The sequence below is a fragment of the Hylaeus anthracinus genome, unplaced genomic scaffold, assembly GCF_026225885.1.
Source record: "Hylaeus anthracinus isolate JK02 unplaced genomic scaffold, UHH_iyHylAnth1.0_haploid 11994, whole genome shotgun sequence".
NCBI classification, from domain to species: Eukaryota; Metazoa; Arthropoda; class Insecta; order Hymenoptera; family Colletidae; genus Hylaeus; species Hylaeus anthracinus.
Window position 1 is genome coordinate 11,954,332 of NW_026534341.1, and position 22,155 is coordinate 11,976,486.

The following is a 22,155-nucleotide window of genomic DNA, read 5'->3' on the forward strand; positions in this document are numbered from 1 at the left end:
CCACTTACGATTCACTCCGATATATACCCGGTCGTTTTAACTTCGTACTTAATGTCCATTGTCGGTTTAATGAGAAAATTGTCACAATGGCACAATCATGATGTGTGCAATCGGATCGAGCCGCTTCGGGCTTTTGGCTCTTTTCAGATGAACTGTCACGGTAGTTGTAGTCGGTCTTCCGTGATACCCTCTGCGACCTTCTACGGTCAGCACGCATCACACAAACGTGTCGCATTGTTAGTAATTCTTTTTATCTAGTTCTCGTGTAAATATAAATACATTCTTCTTTAATGTGTACATCCTGTGTAAAAACGCATCGTTTATACATTTTGTAAAGCAACTTTTATATCAATTTCGGTTCGCTGTTTTCGCAAATGTATCCAAGTGGAAGTAGCGGAAGTCCACTTCTCCGTAATCTCTTTTGATAAAGAAGTTTTAATGGACAAAACAATTCTCAAGTACAACAATTACGGTATGTGCGATATTTAATTTATTATTATTATTATTAATATTCGTAGTTCATAGATAGTAGGTTCATCTCTAGTTAACGCAAACGTTGTATTAAGATTTTATCCTGAATATCAACCAGGATCGAAATGTTTAAATTCAGCTAAACTAGCTCGAATTGTTTTATGCATTACGTTCGTTATTCCGTTTTATCATCAATTAAATTCGATTAATTGCCGTGAGGACAGAACGGAAGTCGTAACGCAAAGCGCCCAGAGGCGTTGTATCTGAACCCAAGATTCCGTTTTGTAACATAATGACCGCGGATGGTGCTTTGGAGGACCGTCTACCAACATGGTCGCAGGATGTGCCTACGGTCCAGGAAGTGAGCGAAATGATGCGAAGTTTCGGAATGTGGGACTACCTGGTTTTCGCGTTCATGCTGATGACCTGTGGCCTAGTTGGGATTTACTTTGGTTTCATTAAGAAATCGTCAGGGGAGGACGAATACCTCGTGGGTGGAAGAAACATGAAGACCTTCCCCGTCAGTTTGAGTCTAATAGCCAGCTTCATATCTGGTAGGCCCTTGCTTCTAATCACACTCTTTTAGCTGAGTATAAAAATTAATCAACATTAACTTAAAATGAAGACATAAAATCAGTAGCTTAAGCTACCAAATTTGGAATCTAAACTACAAACAGTTATAGTTTTAATCGTGATTTTTATTGTGATTTCTATTCTGATAGATTAAAATTGTAATTGTTTGAAGCTCGAACTTTAAAGAACGAGTAGTATAATGTATTGTAAGTTAGATTCTGGAAAATATTAGGCGTAGAAATTAATTCTATAGCTTTCTAAGATAAACATAGCATTTGTTTATACAGAAGAAGTAGTGGAACTTTTAATCTTCCCTCAGTCACACATTCCGGGAGAAAACTAAAGTGGAGAAGTTAGTTGGAAAATGAAATGTTGAATCAAATATTTCTATTTAAACTAGAGTTACAAATAATTCGATGCAAAGGCACGATATTAATTTCTACACTTAATAATTGTCGAGTAAATAGCATGATGTATGGCAACATTTTTTGAATAATTTTGTTGCTTAATGTACAATAGATCCGTGAATTATTATTGCAATAACAGGAATCTCATTACTGGGTACACCGACGGAGGTTTACATGCATGGTACCAGCTACCTTTGTATATGTTTTGGGGTAATCATCGTCGGTTTCGTGATGTCTGGAATATATTTACCTGTCTTCCATGAACTTAGACTGACAAGTACCTACGAGTATCTCGAGAAGCGATTTAATAAAAAGATTCGAATTCTGGGATCGGTGCTTTTCTCGATCAGCGTCGTAAGTCATTGATCAATTCGACGATAAGCAAAAATCTAAATACACCTAACCCGTGATTTAGACGGTACTCTTTTTACACAGTTTTCAAAATAATGGATTACTAAAAATTTAAGTAATAACGAATCGCTCCTTAAAGGGAGAGTCTGGCCCAGCTAATGTATTTTTCTAATGCATATAATTTCCAGATATAATTAATTTTTGTTATTGAAACTTTTTTTACATATAAAGGGATAATGTTCAAAGAATAATAATATATATTTTTATATTTATATATATATATATATATGGCGCAGAGGGAGATTATTTTGAGTAAATAAACGTGTGTGTAGAAACTTTACTTGTATTTTTTTCTTTTAATAGCAAAATTTCGGTTTCTGTTTAGACAGACCGTGTAGATATAGTAGTCGCAAGGAAAGGATTCGGTCAAAACGATGGGACGCATAGCTCATCGAATTTTTATCCGATTCACTTGATTCAACGCTTAAATTGAAGGTAATTAAGTTTATATGCTAATAAACCTCGACTCTTAATGAATTATTATTGTAGCATTACGTTATTACAAAATAACGGCCGACATGTATCGTTCATTTTCATGTTTTTTGCCGCTATTTTTGCAATTAACAATTAACAATTTTTGTTTGCAAATTAAGGTTCATACGCATTTTACGTACCTACTAAAGAAAAAAATTTTCTGATTTTACCTATCAGATGTTTTCCCAGAGCTCCACATATCCCACCGTTTTGACCGAATCCTTTCCTTGCGACTACTATGTATATCTATATATGTGTACATTCAAATTAAATCTACACTGTCAAATTTTCTTCTTTAAACGTCCCTTTATATGGAAAACAAGTTTCAATAACAAAAATTATTATATCTGGAAATTATATGCATTCGAAAAATACATTAGCTGGACCAGACTTCCCCCTTAAAAATAAAAAAAAAAATCCGTAGAAACTAAAAATTATAAATGTATAAGATATAGTAACAATGTATCTCTTATTTCATGAATGGAGTGATACCGTGTTCATCTTTCATTTGTATTTTAACTCTATTTTACGTCTGAATTAATTTATTCTATTCTAGATTTACTTTATCCTTATACGGATATCCTGTAAATATATTTACATAGTATTTTGTTGATAATATCCACCGTATGCGTCAGGGGACAGGTGTATAGATAGGTTCGCTTCAATTCTAAACATCTACAAAAATTCATTCCTTATCCTTTTAGATGACATGGCTTCCTATCGTTATTTACGTACCTGCCCTAGCTTTCAATCAAGGTATCGTACATACGTTGTGTAATTATACCAATTATTAATACAAGAAATTTAATGCTTGTATGAATCTTCTTCAGGCCTTTCAGTAATACTCAATAATAAAATAGTTATTATTATAGTATGAAACCAAAATAGATAACGTATATAACAATATATATTTTAAATTCCGATTTTGACAAACGCTTGTTTATCTTCTACGTTATATTTGATTACATAATAACATTCGGTATCTCTGATGAAAAAGAAAAAATAATAATAGCGTAACTTTCAGTCACTGGGGTGAATGTGCACATAGTGACTCCGTTCGTGTGTATCGTGTGCATTTTTTACACCTGCGTGGTAAGAAATTATTCTGTAAATTCAGATGAAAATTATATCATCTCTTTTACGTTGTTATTGTAAGCCATGTGAAAATTACTCGCCAACGATGCATTTTGCCGATTAGGGTGGTTTACGCGCGGTGGTGTGGACCGATTTCATTCAAGCCTTCATAATGTTCGGTTCTATGCTATTGATCGTTATCAAGGGGACGAACGACGTGGGTGGATTATCATTGGTGTTGAGGAGAAATCTGGAATCTGGAAGGCTCGAGTGGCCCACGTGAGCATCGTACCAAGTAGACCATGGATGTTTATACAAATTTCAAATTTTTATGTTGATTCTCTATTGAAAATATTTTTGTTATATTATTTTAAACGTTTCAAATATATATTGTTATCGGACCCTTTCCTAAGCTGATGACACCGTTTTTAATTTGTACGATTATTTAATAGGACAGATTGGAATCCTCTTACGAGGCACACAATTTGGTCTCTAGTGATTGGTGGTTTCGTTCACTGGTTGCAAATATCCGCTATCAATCAAAATATGATACAGCGATACCTCGCGTTGCCCACGTTGGGATCGGCTAGAAGGTACGTCGACTTTCTATAGATTTCTGTCTGACAATGTTTCTCAAACTTTACTCTAGAATTGACTATTATTTTTTAAATACATCTCTCGCTTGCTTTATAAAAAATGTATTCGACATAAAAAGCTTCAAACTATTTAATTTAAACTTCATACATCGTTCATTGAAGCATATCTCTTGATAGTATTAGGTTGTCCCAAAAGTTTCTTCCATTTCATTAATAAGTAATACGTACACAATATTTTATGTCTAATGTTACATTATTAAATTGCGTACGATTCATTTTGCTCCATTACTGTTATACAATATTAACATCTAATAGATTAGGTTGTCTATTTATATAAACACTGCCACAGAAAATAATTGAGTGCAAGTCATGGAAGAAGCTTTGGGGACAATCTAATATTTAATAGTAAAATCATTTTTTTTTTTTTATTGAATAATCTTAAGAAATTATGTTTTTTATTTTGTAATCTGAAAAGAAATGATGGCAAATGAGAAAAATTTCTTTTTAAATGGATTTATTTTTAAATGGCAAATGAACAAGTGAAATAAATATTTTACAAACTAGAGTTGTAAATAATTGAATACAGAGGCACAAAATTAATTTCTATACTTAATATTTATACAAACATTCTCCAGGGATTAGGTGGATCCAATCAGTGGTTCACCTCAGTTTGAGAATCAGTTTTCAGATTGACGTATAAAATAGAATTTTACGAATATTACAATAAATAACGGGATATATGGAATTGTTCGTTTCTAGAGCACTCTGGTATTTCATAGTCGGAGTCTTGATTTTAATGGGAACATGCGGATACGCGGGAATGTTAATATATGCCTGGTATCATGAGTGTGATCCACTTACGACCAAGGTAATAACCGCAGCTTCACTGATAGTTCAATTTCACAACGCATCGCAAAGTGGAAGTATCAGATTTCACATTCAATAGGCATCGCCTATATATCTAATATTGAATACTTAAAAATAACAAGCTGACAATTGTGCGATATTCCTTTATCTTTATTACTTGCAGTTTCTTTCTTTCATTTGTAAAATTAGAATATCGTATTTAACGCTTCAACTATTTTTCGTTAATTTAAATTTGAAATTTGTCAAATCGACAATAAAATAATTCAATGTCGATATAGCTAGCAGGTGCGAAGGACCAATTACTACCACTGCTCGTCATGAACATATTAAGAGACATGCCAGGACTTCCGGGTCTCTTCGTCGCTGGCGTATTTAGCGCAGCTTTGAGGTAAGCTTCCCAAAAATGCAAATAATTAAAGAAAATTAAGGGCAAATACAATAACTTCCCTGTAAATCGGGAAGTTAATTAACTAAATTCTTAAAGCGAATTATTTCAAAGAATCACTCTCTTATTTTCATCTCTTTTTATATTGTATAAAAAGTTGATTTCAAAGAATAATTCTGATTATTATTGAATTATTTGATGCTTGTATACGTCAAGGAATAATTCTAATTATTATTCATTTGAAAAGTGTTTTCTGTGATACCTGATTAACGCTCGATATTCATCTTTCCCCTCGACTTTAGTTCTCTGTCCACTGGTTTAAACTCCATGTCCGCGGTGGTGCTGGAAGACTTCGTGAAACCCTTCAGGAAGACACCATTTACTCCTAAAGTGGCAGATACTTTAATGAAACTCACGGTGGTCGTTTTAGGGATAATTTGCGTGGCACTCGTGTTCGTTGTCGAGAAAACGGGGTCCCACGTTTTGCAGGTATTGCTTGCGTGTCAGAGATGGATAAAATTCTCATTTAAATAACGAATTTCAAGTAATTTTCAAGTTGCATGAATAACTTTTATCTGAATACTGTGGGTGGTGAAATTATTGGTACACATAGTAGATTGTTCAAAAGGGTGCTTCAGGATTTCATTATTCTAATAAGACACATATCTGATTCGTATTAATATAAATAAATGGCAATACACCACAAACGGTGCGGAATATGTCGGAGTTATATTAATCATTATTTATATATCCGTAGGAGTTAATATAAATAATATATTCCATTCATATAAGTACTAATAAATACTTATATTAATATGAATCACATATATGAATAAATTCTACTGACAATCGTATTTCATTATTAAAAATGAAAGTGTTAAAGTCCCTTTTCGAAAATCTTTTGCATTCTAATAAACTCGAAGCTACCCTTCAGTTCAATACACGTTACGTATAAATCCAAGTGAAATTCTAGCCATCTCTGGTTCAAATGCACAATTGAAGAGAGCTTTTATCTGAAATACAGTATGTTTCAGTTGTCAACGAGCTTGGCGTCCATTACCAGTGGTCCTTCTCTCGGTATTTTCAGCATGGGTGTCCTCTTGCCATGGGTGAACGCCAATGTATGCTGAAATATAATAAATAATTAGTGTTAATCCATCACGCAAGTTTACATGCATTATGCTAAATTTAGGGTGCTCTCATCGGTGGCCTTTCCGGTTTGGGCTTCATGGGATGGATCAGTCTTTCAGCTGAAACAGCGATCGCCAGTGGGAGATTGAAGTAAAATTTCTTAGAATTAGAAATCATAATTTTATTACAGTGGGTGTAGAAAGTATTCGTACACCGATCAATTTCCAAAAAAACTATGTAAAATTGTAATTTATTAACTTATTTTTTTATAAACAATGACATTCTACATATTCTCGGAAATCTCTAGAATAGATAGATTACAAAAAAAAAAAAAAATAGCTACTTATGTAAGTTGCGAAATTAATAAGAAAAAAACAATTAATCGATAGAAATATTGAAGCAATAAGTATTCGAACAAATGTTAAATTTGAAACATGAAATTTACATTAATTTACATTAATTTATAAATAATTAATACTTTGTGGAATTTCATTTTGATTTTATAATTGCTGCAACTCTTATACTATATTCTAACAATTATGAATATTTATTGTTTCCATATTTCTACCAATTTTTCGTATTTTCTTGTTAATTTCGCAAATTATATAAACCAATAACTGTTGTTTGGACTATATCTATTCTAGAGATTTCCGAGAATATGTAAAATATCATTGATTATAAAAAAGAAGTTAATAAACTACAATTTCACACAAAAGTTTTTTGGGAAATTGATCGATGTACGAATACTTTCTACATCCACTGTATTAACATGTGTGCTTATTTTTCGGAAGAAATTTGACGTACTGGTAGTCCGAAAAGGTGTGTGCTTATTACATCCAAAGATTTCGATCAACATGTTTCCCATTTAATGGAATTGAATAATAACACCTATCAAGAAATGGAGACAATTAATAAAACACAAGCTTTTAATTTTTAATAAAAGTACAACATGATTACAATTGAAAGATTGAAGTCAGATTTAAAAAAATAAAAATCCTAAAGGTCCCTTTGGAAAACCCTTTACATACATATATTATCGATCATTTTCCTTATTGTTTAATTCCATTGAAGGGAATTGAAGTACAATATGTTGGCTCTGGTTTCAACGAAGATATGCATGGAGTAACAATACGTCTAATTTCTATCGTAATATTGTATTTTTTAGTAATAAGTAATAAATACTTTCCAATAGGTTCGACGAGAAACCCGTCACGACGGAGGGGTGCTATTACTCCTTTCCTCAAGTAGAGAATCTGTTGCTGTTCGATCCTCCAGATTCGATTTTGGAGGACGACGATTTTCTCCCGTAAGCTTTCCGAAGTATTCCACTGGAAAACCAATTTCTGAAAAGAGGAGTGCCTCGATATATATGTGTATACATATATGTGCAGTATTATCCTAATAATATAAATATATATATCTTTAACAAATTTTTCAGAGAACCTTTAGCGTTGTATCGTCTCAGTTACCTTTGGTACACCGTGACAGGTGCCTTGGTGACGATGAGCGTTGGCCTTGCTGTCAGTCTTATCTCGTCAGAAAATGTTGAAAAGCTGGATCCGATGCTGCTGGCCCCGATCATACGAAAATTCTTGAAAACGTCCAATAAAGAAGTTGAACCAGTTGAGGTAGGCAATACTTAATACTTCGATTTGATTCGATTCGATTTCTGATCTGAAAAATACATTTTCTCTTGTTAGTTAAATCGTTGTTGCTTAAAAAAGAAATTTTTATCTGAAAGTGTTGCTTTTCTCACTTACAGCCTGGAAGCTTAGACGTTGGTCTTGAGGTACGAAGAACCAGGGGGGAGGGCACGACCGAGAGCGTATCATTGGTCTGACCTTGACCGACGGTTATTGATGTTGATCGAATCAGAGGTCGACAAACCGTAAGCGACGAAAGTGTTTGGTTGACAAGCTGAAATATTAAATTAGCCGTGCCCGGAATATAACATAAGTTAGGCCAATCATGAAATGTAAGGTACGAAATGACTCGTGCAGAGCTCGAACAAGTGGAACGCTGACGAACAAGACCGAGCTCATGATTACATGTAGTCTAATCACTTTAGATTCGATTACGGTGGTATTTTTGTCGAGCTGACTTTCCGCGTATACATTTATTCGGTCGTAGAAATTAATTTTTCATAGATTTCTTAAAAATAGGCGTTATCACCCACTTGAGGAACAAATAAATGGACTCTTGTTTTGCTTTAGTCGCGTGTACACAAGCCAATGCAATTTTTACCCGTAAATCAATTTTGACGAATGTATATGTTGGCTCACTTTAATGTTGTACATTTCTTTCACTCTAAAAGGTATTGTGTTCGTAAGTAATGGTAATTTTGATATAAAAGCAAACGTATACGTAAGTGTCAATATCCGTCGAGAGGTTGAATATAGAGATAAGGAACTTACTGCCTAACAATTTAAATTAAAACCTTCCAGCATTAATAAATAGGAATAAATGAGTAACTAGGAATACGGATACATTAATCTTCGTACCAACAATAACTTTAAAAACTTCAAGCCATTCTAACTATTGACTATAATAAAACTTATAATGCAAGAATAATAAAAATGCCTTGGCTATAAGAAAAATATAACAAAAGAATATGGAAAAAATCAGTTTGGTAAAATATTGTAATAGTATCCTGTACATTTTAGTCTAAAGTGATTAGGTTATTAATCATCCAAATTCTAGCGACGAAGAATTGTTCGGTACCGAATATAAACAGGAATAAAAAGAAGACGATATACGTGTTTGCTTGTTTTTTTCTATTTTTTACATTTACCCATAGATCTAGTATATTTCATACGTGTATTTCAACGTTGACGAAGATGTACAAAGACAAAAAAAATGTGTATACATATATGTGCAGTATTATCCTAATAATATACTAGCTTTCTTTTTAGAGACGTTGTACTTTCACTGGAAAAATGTGTAACATTCAATGCGAGAACGATGAAACTTTCCCAACGTGTTTTTCCTTCGCTTCCATTGTTCCTTGTGCGCAAAGGAAAAACGAAAAGTAAAGAACAAAGGCGCACAGCTTTTTGTCGGGTGGTGCGAGAATTGTACCTGTAAATGTATATTGTATTTCCTCTGCGTTAACGAGTCGACAAGCTGATGGTTAACCATGAGATATATTTTATTCGCAGAAAAGAAAATGGTGTACTAAAATTATAAATAATCTGAAGTTGTAAATACAACGATGAAACGTTTAAAAGAGAAGGAAATGTTCATTTGGAAATACACACAGTCCGCGAGACTTGATTAAACGCGTTCAAATTCTTGCTATATTATTTTACTCATTCCAAAAAAAAAAAACTATATTCTTCTTGTATAAATCGTCACCAAAGTATTAATGAAGCATTTTCCTTATGCATAAATTACTTCTTTATGTTTTATTTAGCATGGGTTTATTCAAATGACCCAAGCCAACGATTAATATTTTTCTACCGAATGACTGAATACTCAACTTCGTATCTTTACGTTGAATAGGATCTATCATTTTACAAAACTAGAATTAATTAATTTGTGGTGAAATAGAGCACAGTATAAGAGAAAATAATGATCGCGTTCAACCAAGAGTCGCGGACTGTATCATCACACGTGCCTGAAAGGAATGCTAGAAAAATATTCACTCTACGGTCACTGTAATGTTTAATATATTGCTATTACTATTATTACGCCTTTACAATACAAGCTTGTCGTGTAACAAATATTTTAAGATCACTTTTACTGACTGCAGAAGCATTCGCGAATCGCGTGACTCGTGCAGTTTCTATTTATTTATAGAGTTGAGCATCGGATTACACAAAGATTTCGATATTAATATACAAATCGTCCGGAGAATATGTTTGCACGGATTAATCATGTCAATGTTTATTCACTTTCACGTATAAAAAATTAGGCAGGAATGTGATCAGAACACGAGGGTGTTCTGATGCTTTGTGGATGAGGAAGACGACAAACTGCACGAGTATCGTTCGTTTCCATGAATCGTAATGTATAATCTAATTATAAACGTGTTGCGTGTAACAGGTTTTTATCAATTACGTGTCAAGCGCAACGTGTGTCTCGTGATGATGGTATTTCGGATCGGTATGATTAATTTTGCTAAAAGAAAAGTGCTCGTTACACGATTTAAACCAATCGTTCGATTGAAAATTGAATTGATAATTTTGTTCGTAGTAAGGACCGTTCATATACTCTTTATTTAACGACGTTTCGTTTTTTAAGCTTAACAAACAGCTTAAGGTAGTCGGTTCGAGATAGTAACGTTCGAAAGTATGGCTTATCGAATTTAAAATAGAAGATAGTCGAAGCAGTTAGTTAAAAATCACCAATTGGTTCGAGGAATGATTGTGACAATTTTTTACCAAGTTCCTCCATTGCATTTTCATTTAAAATTGAAAAATTTCACGCGTACGTTTCACGAGGCCTATGCTAGGATAATAAAATTTCGATATCATTTTTCATAAAATTGTTGTGGTCAATTTAAATCTAAATAGATTCACAATGGTACATATTTAATCACGGCACAATCAAGTGAAGTTTTGTTAAAATCAACTACCTTAAACAAAAAGGATTTCCAATCGATGACTACGAGCATAGAAAAACATAATGCACACTGCTGTGTGATAATAGTGAGTAAAGAATATATGAATTATGTAACTATCAAAGTAATTATTAACTTTATGTTCGTTTATCGTAAAGATCGAGAACAGAAATATCAATTCGTGAATTTTCAACAATCGTTCGTTATTAGCTTACGTTGCTAACGCGTTAATTGTTCGATTAAGTAACAAAACTAGACGTAAATGTCATTTAAATGTACCTATTACCGTTGAAATGTCATCTGTAAATATCATCAGTAAATAAATATGAAGTATCAATTAGGAGTTACGCTAAAATTCTTACAATACTGCAAGTGGAAACGGAAAGGACGAAGTACAAGTAGATGATTAACAAGTAGACTTAAAGCTATCTTATTATCTTCGTTACTCGTAACTATAGTTAATTTTTTCTTTCCTCAAGATTCTGGCACTTGAAACGTTAACAAAACGTATGAAAAGACCACTATCTTAAAACTAGGAAAAAGTATAAACGTGATTAAAGTACGCGCGCAAAGAGTATATGTAAAAAAATATTATTTTTTTTTGTACTTACAGAATAAACGCTCCTGGCACGAAATATTATCTTTTTATATATTCATAAATCGTAGATCGACGTTCTAAATTGTAAATCCAAATATTAACGCGCATTCGAAATGAAATAAATAAATAAATACACATTTAAACGTAAACATGTGTAATTTATTTATTTACGCGTACAGATACTCGAGATGATTACTTGTGTGGAAAATCGCAAATATTTTGTGCCGACGCAACGCAATTTTTGTTATTAATTTCAATATAACTGTCGCTACTTTAACGATAATAATAGTTACTAAATATGCTGTATGAATTATCGCTAAAAATGTCACTAGACAAATAATATATATTGTTAATAATAAAAGACGAAATTATGGGTGATAATTCGAGCAACGAGGAAAATTATTTTATTTCAACTTTGCAAAGCTTTGGAATGTTCTTTCTGCGTTGCTCAAACTATAAACAATAATTTTGTCTTTTAGTATTCCCTATCCTGAGCAAAAGAATAACTTATCTTCCTTTGATAATTACTAGTAATTATTTCTATGAATATTAACGAAAAATTAAGCAGTCGGTAATCCATTTAGGGGATACCAAAGTATTTGAATTTGAATTGTATTTTAAAAAAAACGAGAAAATTAATTAATACAGTACCGATACCCCTGCTTCTTTCTTCGAGATATAGCCACCTCTAAGAATTTCATGTGTAAACAAAGGATGTTTCCTTGAACTGAAGATAATTCAGAAAAAATTCCTGTAAATAACTGTTGTTGATTAATTATTTGGACAATAAGAAATCTGAATTAAACAATTCATGCTTCACAGTAAACGAATAACACCACTATTGGTGTTACAGTACAGCTTTTGACATTTTTTCAAACAACTAAATCTATTTAAAACATTGTAATACACAATCAGTAGTTTGATAACCATACTACTGATTACTATGATTGTAGCCGATAATTTAGAAGAAAAATTATCTGAATAACTGTTCAATCGAATACAGACAGAGTTTCTTTTTATAACTATACATTCCTCCTCAAGGTGACATTCTTCTTGCATGAAATTTCCAACGTCAACGACGCAATTACTTTATACAATCTGGACTAGATTTTTTAGGATGAAAGCTTAAACAGTTCGTTTATTTTGCACCTATAAAATCAACGCCACGTCCTCTTAACCCATTAGCGCATGAAGTTAAATTCGTTACTCTAGGTAAAAACATTATATTACTTATATTTATAATTTTTTAACCGTTCTGGTTTTATGGACAACAATGCATTAATGAGTTAAAAGCCTGGCCAAGTCGTTAATTTCAAACAATTATACGCAGATCACTGGTATACAAAATATCTCTTCCACATCTCCAATTACACGATACAACGACAGACGTATCAATCAATAATGGTAATATATATTATGTGTACAAACAGATGGTATATAAAATATTTTTCGATGATCGTACAAATGCTAGAATGAAGTTTCTAGGGCGTTGTTTCCCACAGTTCAGGGAACGCGCGAGTAACTTTTTCAGTTCTGTGTTTGCAACGAATGCGAAATCATGAGAGCTATCGTTCAAGTGTGAACAAACGGAACAATCCGTTTGATATATATATCTAAAGAGATTAGGATTACCGTAAAACAAGGCTCTTACCATGATTATTTCAGGGCATGGCGAGCATGAGAACTACTGGCGCCACAGAGAGACAACCATAAGAGCGCGAACGTGTCCTGTATCTTACATTACCGTTTTGGTTTCGAATGACGTATGTTTGAATAGTGTGTATGCATATATTACGTGTAGAAATTAATTCTGTGCTTTTACATTCAATCATTTATAACTCTAGTTTAAGTAGAAATTAAGTAGACTTGTTATTTTGTTATATTAAAATATCAATCTTCCAAGTCCTCGATCTGATATCTGATTGAAAGAATAGACTCGAAATTGTTAAAATATTAATTTAAAAACACAACACGTGGCGCCACTAGTTCGCATGCTCGCCATGCTCTGAGATAGACATAGTGCGCAGCCTTGGTATAGGATAAAAGAAAGTTGCCACGTCTTTTGCAGAACGTCACAGTCTCACTGTTATATAAAACTCTCAGTGTAATTAATCCTTAAACGACTATTTAAAACAGTAATTATTAATATACTCGCTTGTTTAAAAATAAATGGAGGCTGATTACTTCAGTCTACATTGCAAGTAATTTGGTTAATAATGTTTCGACTGTATGTAAACCCAAAATGTGCCAAGTAATTAATTAACCAAGTAACGAGGACTTTCTAATGGCCTCCACGATGTCGTTTAAGGGTTAACCGAGCACAGTCTCATATATCGATGACTATTGGACTCCATTTTACATTTCTACGTATTTTACCAAAACATTCGCATTCTGAGGTAGCATATCCGATATGGTATGCTGAAAATACCTCATCGTTTGGTCCCGTTTTGAAATAATAATTTTATCTTCTCGCTCCAAATCACCCCTATAATTTACTTGACAAACGAAATACTATATTCAACATTTCTCTCTTCAAAACCACTAACTAAGTTTATTAATTTCATGTAGTAAAGAATTTTCTGTACATAGAAAATTGCAATTAAAATTAAATAGAAATAACTATCAAAATAGCTTCTGATCAAAATGAAAACAGTCGTTCCAAAATGAGTTTGATTCCATTAACTCTCTCCAGATAACTAACGTAATTAGGTAAGTCCTATTACAAGGTAATCGCAAAAAAAGAATAGGAAATTATTGAGTATTCGACAAAGGTCTATTAAACGGAAAACGAAATAACTCGACCCAATTCTATGGCTGTTGTCAACAAAATTATATAAAATGTAGTTTTATAACCATAGTTGATATTATTTGAAACTTTTGGATGCAAATCGTGTCCTCTATGTTAAATACTCCGACGTTTCGCTAAGTAATATAGCTAGCTTCTTTGGAGGGCAATTGACACACTGACATTGATCACTGATATTAACATTCAGTTTTCTTTACAATTCGAAACGTGTGAAGTATTTTAAGATTAAAATCTAACAAATTTTACGTGGCTGGTTGATCGTTGCTCAATTTTTTCCAACTTAAAGGTAAGAGTACATGTAACAAACATAATAGTAATGATTATAAATAGATTGATCTTTTTAACATTTTGATAGCAAAATGCTACGATACACTTTCATCGATATCAGTGTGCAATTAGGCCTCGATGAAGCTATCTGCAATTCTAACGAAACGTGAAATAATATTAATTATGAAGAATCGTTAGAGCCTCGAATTTCTAATCCCCACTATCCTTTTCCTATTAATCCTATATTAACCCCTTAAGCTACAACCACGTGTGAGACTCGTGGTCGGATATTCGGGCCAAAACTGATTATCACGAGCCTGGCCCTTGTGTATTGTTCGGGCCAAATGTAAACATCACATTTTGGTCCCAGGCTATCGGAGTTTAAATCGTAGCTTAAAGGGTTGAAACATTTTGCAATCGTCGAACTTTCCAACGGATGTCTCGCATTTCAAACAACGAGATCCTACGAGACAACGTTATTCGCGAAAAATCCATCGTTAAAAAGTATCTCGCTTCAATTGTCGAGAATCACGTTTCCGATAACAGAAACTTCGTAACAATGAAAAATTCTCTCCATCATCCAAACGGTGACAAAATCACGACTACAAATCGTCATCGACATAACGGGTCTGTAAAAATACAATCGCGGGCGACGATAACGTACCGACGAGTTACGTTCGATGAAGTAGTAGGAACTTTAGTCTCGACGAACCGATCCTAAACGTATGATTTAGATTCCTTATCGTGTAAATAGCGTTTATATCTAAATCGTATGAATTGATTCGCACGTCTTGGTGAGAATAAACCGCGTCTGAGGCAGTTAAAAATGTATGCACGTTATATTTAAATGTTCTAGTTTCTCTAAATTTGTCGTTAACGAAATTATTATCTTACACTCTATCTCGAAATATAAAAAATATAACAATAACAATAATAGCAATAATTGGTAAATGGGAGTATGTATATACATACTAGATATGTGCAGGATGTCCCAAATAAAGCGTTGCTAGCTGTTTCCTCAAATACTTATAAAGATATCAATTTCGTTTCTCGGGATTTTAATTAAAATTAACTGTTAGAAGGATTGTTGGAATCACTGTTGGGAGAAATAATTTTCATTGAAGCTACAGTGGGTGTAAAATGTATTCGTACATCGATCAATTTCCCAACAAACTTTTGTGTGAAATTGTAGTTTATTAACTGCTTTTTTTATAATCGATGATATTTTACATATTCTCGGAAATCTCTAGAATATAGTTCAAACAACAATCACTAGTTTATATAAATTGCGAAATTAACAAAAAAATACGAAAAACTGGTAGAAATATAGAAGCAATAAGTATTCGCACGGTTCTTATGACGAACAATTTACAGTAGAATTTGTAACATAAGCACATCAGTTTATTGCTTCGTGGGAATTAGAAAACATTAAATTTCCAGTAAAAAGGACTTAAAAAATACTCTAATAAAGGAATGAAAGAAGATCCTACCCCGAATAACATCGACATTTATGATAGTTAATTTAATGCCTAGAAGAGTTGCAGTAGTTATAAAATTAAAAGGAAATCCCACGAAGTATTAATTATTTATAAATTAATGTAGACTTCATGTTTTTTTTTAATGAAGTTTTGAAAATTTAACATTTGTTTGAATACTTATTGCTTCTATATAAATAACTAATTTTTTTTTTACTGCATCTATTACAAAGATTTCCAAGAATATGTAGAATGTCATTGTTTATAAAAAAGAATTTAATGGATTACAATTTCACATAGCTTTTTTGGAAATTGATCGGTGTACAAATACATTCTATACCCACTGTATCTGAATAATAAGAAATTGATACCACCTTCTATTTAAACTTCAGGGTCTCACCTTTTTCCCTCTAACAGTTACCCCCAAAAATTGTCCCGTCTTCGGTAGTTTCTCAGAAAACACTTTATAAGTGGCACCCTGTATATCCGTCAGTAAGAAAGGGTCAAATATATCCGACAGCTACGAATATATAATATTATATAGAATATATGTATATAAAAGAAAACGTTGATAATATATACGCGCGATACAGACAATTTTATCTGCCTCGAAATTCAAACGTAAAATATACGCGATAATATAATAAAATAGTCGAGATGAAATCGAAATTCGCGTGCAGCGTCCAGTTGGCGAGCCAAGTGTCGACAACAAATTCAAAGCACGACACTGGATACGATTGCTTCGAACTTGAAAACGACGTTTAGTCGCAGGGTTGATCGTCACAGAATTGTTTCTAGAACTGCTGGCAGGGCACGGTTTGCGGTGGTAACGCAGGCGGCATTGGCGCGTTCTCTTCGTGAATCATCACGAGCTTACCGTACTTCACCATTCTTCTTCTGTGCTTTTGCTGTAAACAAGACCTTGACCCCTTTAATACAAGATCAGCGATCGGTATTGACCAAATTATTTGTCTTTTACTTGTAAATTTAAATCATGCAGGAGTAAAAGATTTTCCAAACAAGGCTCTAGGATTTTCTATTAAATACATATGTTCGCCAGGACTATGCCGATAGGTGAATTTTTTTATTGAAAAATAAAATCTTGGAACCCCTTTTGGAAAAACATTTATAATATCGAAATTCTTGTGTCAGGTCAGTCTATAAAATCGTGAACATTTTTATTACAATACTATTGATATTAACATTATAATGTATGCTATAGTATTGTTTTAAGACACATTCTTTAGTTTGACATTCATTTACATGTGATCAGTATTTATTTATTACTCTTTCTTCTTTCAGAAACACAAATGGAAGAATATATAATTAAATATAATCTAATATGGCTATTATATTATATATTTGGAACGTGAATTATATTATATTATAGTATAATTTTATACATATATATATATGTATATAATTCCTGTAGACTTGATTCTATTATTATACCCTTAGAGTACCATAAAATTATTATTAAAGTAATCAATGAATAAGCTGGGCTGACCGACATTAGAAATTAGATTTTCTATAAATGATTTGTTACTAAAATTTGGCAATTTTTACAGGTATACTATTCGCACATAAATAACAACATACATGTACCCAAATTTATAGACTGGCCTGATACCTTCCATTTAATCTTAAGTATTTACATTAATTATATATTCTAAGATGATAAAAATATTTTCGTTATCGATCATGATCCTAAATCTGAAACACTTCCTTGCAACATGTAATTAATTCAATGGACACTGAATGAAACACACAACGAATAGACAGTCAAGGTAAATAAAATAAAAATTCTGGTGGTAGGTTTGTGGTTTTCTTTTTTTCTTAGAAAAGTAAAATACTTTACAATCTCTGCAAAGTTGCGCAGATGCTATACAAGCTTAACAAAGCACCTCAAGGCTATGTTTTACCTGTGACATCGTTCCTGCAGTCCAACTTTCGTTGCTGCTACCGCTGTCGCTGCTGCTGGACGTGATACCGTCCTCGAGAACGAGCTTCGTTTCGAATCCCTCGACTTCCAAGTCTAAATAGAGTTGTCCTAGTTGGTCGTTCACCAGGAGAGGTTGATTGAAATTTTTTAAGGCGTCCATATCGGCTTGGAGCACTTCGTTCAGAGCCTTCGGATGTATCTGGTATTCGTATATCAATTCTGGCGTCAGTTGGACACCCTCGAGCCATGGCGGTTCTTTTCTTCTTTTACCTTGTTGCTGTCTCGCGTTGTCCTGCTATTAAACATTCATTGATACGTTCGATTCAACAATTGGAAAATACTTTATAATTATTAGTGTAATAGAATCGTGATAGGCCACCTCGACCGCCCTACGTATGTTTCACGTGATACTGCACTGCGTTGCAGACTGTCGTAATGTGTGAAGTTAGCCCCGCACTTTTCGAATTTTGAGCTTTTCTTTCTTGTGCCGTATTGTGCTATATTTGTGCTGAATTGTGCCGCAAATAAGAGATCGATAACATCAATAACAATTGAGAAAAGAAATAAGCGAAATACGCCAAAGTTGTCGGCAAATATCAAACAATGTGGGAACTCCGTGATGAATGCACACTTGTAATCCCGAGCTTGTGCATTTATCGAGGCATTACTGCACTCCGCTACCCGCGAGCGCGTGCGAATGCGAATGCAAATTCTTAACGTCTGATTTCTAACTTTGCCAACGCTAGGAAATCTGGCGATCTGACCAGATTTTGTAATTAGGAAAAGTTGTTGTGCTAGTCTAGCACAATCCGACACAATCAAAGAAAATTCGGAAATGCCACAATTTTTAATCACCGCCACCTTTTTTTGTTAATTTTTATTTTGCCCTCGAGCTAATCTCAATTTTTAACGCACGTGTCTCGTGTATTGTAAGTAACACAATTTAGCATAACTTTCAGAATTCGATTATCTATCGCCGTTCACAAATTGTACGAATATTAAATTTTGTATTTCTTACAATTCAACCTTTTTTTATCTGCAAAGTGAATAGAGATATCGAGTTTCTATCAATGGCACAATGTTGCACAAGTTAGTACGAATCTTTTTATGGAAAAAGAAATTTGTTTCGGCAAAAGTGCGGGACTGGTATAGTTTTGGTTTTATTTCTTTTCTTAATTGTTATTGATGTTATCAATCTCTTATATACGGCACAATTCAGCACAAATATGGCACAACAGGGCGCAAAAAAAGAAAAACTTAAAATTCGAAAAGTGTGGAGCTATCAGAAATTTTGTTTTGTTCAATTTTTTTGAGTACGCTTTGACTTACAAAGTTGCGGTTTACGGCACAATTCAGCACAAATATAGCACAACACGGCACAAGAAAGAAAAACTCAAAATTCGAAAAGTGCGGGGCTAATTTCACACACATACTGTCGTATGTCTTTAACGGTAACCGATAGAGCGTGGCTGCCTAAAAAGCAGTATTGTGGCGACCATTGAACAGATCATTAAACTAGCTATATTTTTGAAACGATCTCTTCCTTTCACCTAGAGTCCTACATTAGGAGCATCTATAGTTTATAGTGATTTACTTATGGCTGTTTTATTGAAAGAATGTTTCTATGCTTTGCTATCCTCAAGTGTAATAATATTAGCAAGAGGTATTGTGACGTACGTATAATATTTTGTAATACATTGTAATTTATAGAATATAAATTTCTATATATATGTATTTTTTTTTTCTAAATTTATTGCAATCAAACAGGTTGGGTTTTTTCATTGAGAGCATTAGTTACCTCTGGCAGATAGTCCATGGCTTTCTGGTCTGGGTTGCAGCTGCTGTCGCTGCTCTTGTACAGGAAGCTACTGTAAAAGCTCGACGAACTCGAGTCGTCGACGCTGTAATCGTTCAGCTTGTGGACTTTTGGATTTATTGGAGTGGATGCGTCCACCAAGCTCGAGCATCCTCCGTCGTTGCTCACGCATGAAGAGAACAGTTCACCAGGCGATAGAACCTAATTATGAGTGTACATGCAACTAGGATGAAATGGCTGATTTTTTAATATTATCAATATACGTATGTTTATACATTAATAGCAATAATACATATTAAATTAATGTGATACGTTGAAATATAATAATCTCAAAATGGAGAATACGTAAGATTGAATTGTAGGGACTGCAATTAGTAAAATAAATAACATATTTCGGGCAAAGACAATTAACAGGATAATTACATTGATCCTAGAATCGATAAGGGAATAAATTATAATTTTACCTTTTTAGAAGATTCAGACATCGCCATGGTGCTTCCCGGTTCAGCTTTGACACTCGTCGCTTGGCTTGCTGGTCGCTTCCGGTCGGAACACTTGTCGATAGTACTAGATAGATTATTCTCTCTCGTAACTGGTGTCTGACCGGGATTCGAAAATGGTCTGTACATCATCCCCATCGGAGGAGCACCAAATACTGGAGGATAAATGACGCCAGCCATCGTTGTCGTCACGTATGAGACTGGCAAAAACACTGAAACATGTGGATCCTCTTTATAAACAAAATAAAAATCTTTTTCATTTCACCTATTTTAATATAAATTGTGTTACACGCGAATGTCACTGTGAATATTAAATATATATATATATATTTTCATGTCTGTATAGACAGTCCAAGTCCCATAAGTACCCTCTGCGTCTACTGAAGAAATTTGTTTAAATTAAACGATAGGTTGCATCTTTTCAAATATTGTAATATTATTATTTCATAAATTCCTTATAGAACTGACTGTATACAGGGTGTCTAAGTATAAGTTCGGACATACGGAGGGTGTCAATTCTACAACAAATTTCCAACAAAAAATTACTTTTAGATATTTTCTTTGTGTCCCCTTATTCTCGAGAATTTTCACTTTTAATATTTTTTCTGCGTTTTCGACTTGACACTTAACGGCCATAACTCCAGCAAATTACAGTGCAAACTTAAAACTAAGTATACCATTCAAAAGAGCGGTAAATTTACCACTCCCCTGATGCAATACTAAAATTTATTACGAAGATTTAGAAAGTGAAAAATTAGGTCAAACTTTACATTGTGAATATTTTTTAAAATTTGACTTTATCTGTATTTATTTTTTGGTTTCAAAGACATAGTTGTTTGGCGGGCACTCTTCAGGAAAAACTTCCTCGAAGTCTCAGCTTTTGAACGGTATTGTCAAACAAAAATTGTATGGTGGTTTTTTAGGGAGAAAATGACGATTATATGTTCATGCTGATAGAGTAGCGTAAGAAAATAATTGGTAATTTATTGATATCGATGTATCAATCGTAAAATTTGAATAATTCTCTCAAATATCTAGATACATACTGTAAGGATTTAATTGTGGAGGTTGCATTGATTGAGGCAGGCTAAGTTTCTCCTGCTGGGGTGATAAAGCTGCAGGATCGTTCGTTTGTGGAGCCGGAACATAGTATACTGGTATCATCGATGGTAGTATTGGTATTCTGGGTATTGCTTGTGAATGGGCACTGGAATTCAAATACAATTTTATTATAAATATATCTTTGACAAATCTTTCAAGTTTGCTATGTCGCTAAATAAGTTCTTCCCAAGCTGATTATCGAATTACTCACTTTTGCGGCGCACTGCATCGTTGAACAGGCGGTGGCGGGGGCACGGTGACCGACAGAGGCTGCCACAAATTAATATTAGCACCTGTCTGAATTACAGTTGATTGATCGACGCTCATGCTCGTAACCGTAGTAGCAACGTTTGCAGGAAATTGGCCAGCTGTACTCGTCCTTGACGTTTCGTCGTGTTTCGACACCTGGAAAAATACCGTCGAACATATTGTTATTATTTTTTTACTTAAGGGCCTTATTTAACATACAGAACAAGTGGGAAATATAAATTCAAGTACAGTAAGTTCTCGGCTCATGATTTTATATGCAATGTATATATTATTGTGTTAGCTTTACGAGTTAAATAAATATAAAGGAATTGGTAGTTATATATGTTTGTAATAACATGTACATGGAACTTGTTGTTTATATGTATCGTTACGTAACTGAGCAATAAAGAATTTTAAATAAACAAATGTGCACAGAAGTATATACTTATTT

At 33.4% G+C, this 22,155-nt stretch overlaps 2 protein-coding genes across 16 annotated transcripts in view; one reads left to right on the forward strand and one right to left on the reverse strand.

Annotated features, from left to right (window-relative positions):
- The first annotated feature begins 139 nt into the window (after positions 1 to 139).
- LOC128888557 (sodium-coupled monocarboxylate transporter 1-like) lies at positions 140 to 9,452 on the forward strand. Its single transcript, XM_054145526.1, has 15 exons — positions 140 to 472; positions 696 to 1,025; positions 1,591 to 1,805; positions 3,041 to 3,092; positions 3,361 to 3,428; positions 3,535 to 3,689; positions 3,863 to 4,003; positions 4,766 to 4,874; positions 5,152 to 5,261; positions 5,561 to 5,747; positions 6,293 to 6,379; positions 6,451 to 6,539; positions 7,582 to 7,695; positions 7,828 to 8,017; positions 8,152 to 9,452. Exons 2-15 carry the CDS (start codon positions 764 to 766, stop codon positions 8,227 to 8,229), a joined length of 1,857 nt encoding a protein of 618 aa, XP_054001501.1. The 5' UTR covers positions 140 to 472; positions 696 to 763; the 3' UTR covers positions 8,230 to 9,452.
- A 588-nt stretch (positions 9,453 to 10,040) lies between these two features.
- Positions 10,041 to 22,155, reverse strand: part of LOC128888523 (period circadian protein) — a 46,804-nt gene continuing 34,689 nt past the window's right edge. For 9 of the 15 annotated variants that reach the window (XM_054145441.1, XM_054145440.1, XM_054145445.1 and 6 more), the window contains 6 exons: positions 21,667 to 21,860; positions 21,401 to 21,561; positions 20,319 to 20,566; positions 19,837 to 20,055; positions 18,019 to 18,333; positions 10,041 to 17,004 (listed from right to left, as the gene is read on the reverse strand). In XM_054145441.1, the coding sequence (XP_054001416.1) occupies positions 16,891 to 17,004; positions 18,019 to 18,333; positions 19,837 to 20,055; positions 20,319 to 20,566; positions 21,401 to 21,561; positions 21,667 to 21,860 (1,251 nt within the window). In that variant the 3' untranslated portion in view covers positions 10,041 to 16,890. The remainder of the gene's footprint in view (positions 17,005 to 18,018; positions 18,334 to 19,836; positions 20,056 to 20,318; positions 20,567 to 21,400; positions 21,562 to 21,666; positions 21,861 to 22,155) is intronic. The other 6 variants (XM_054145443.1, XM_054145449.1, XM_054145450.1 and 3 more) reach the window with 2 other exon arrangements.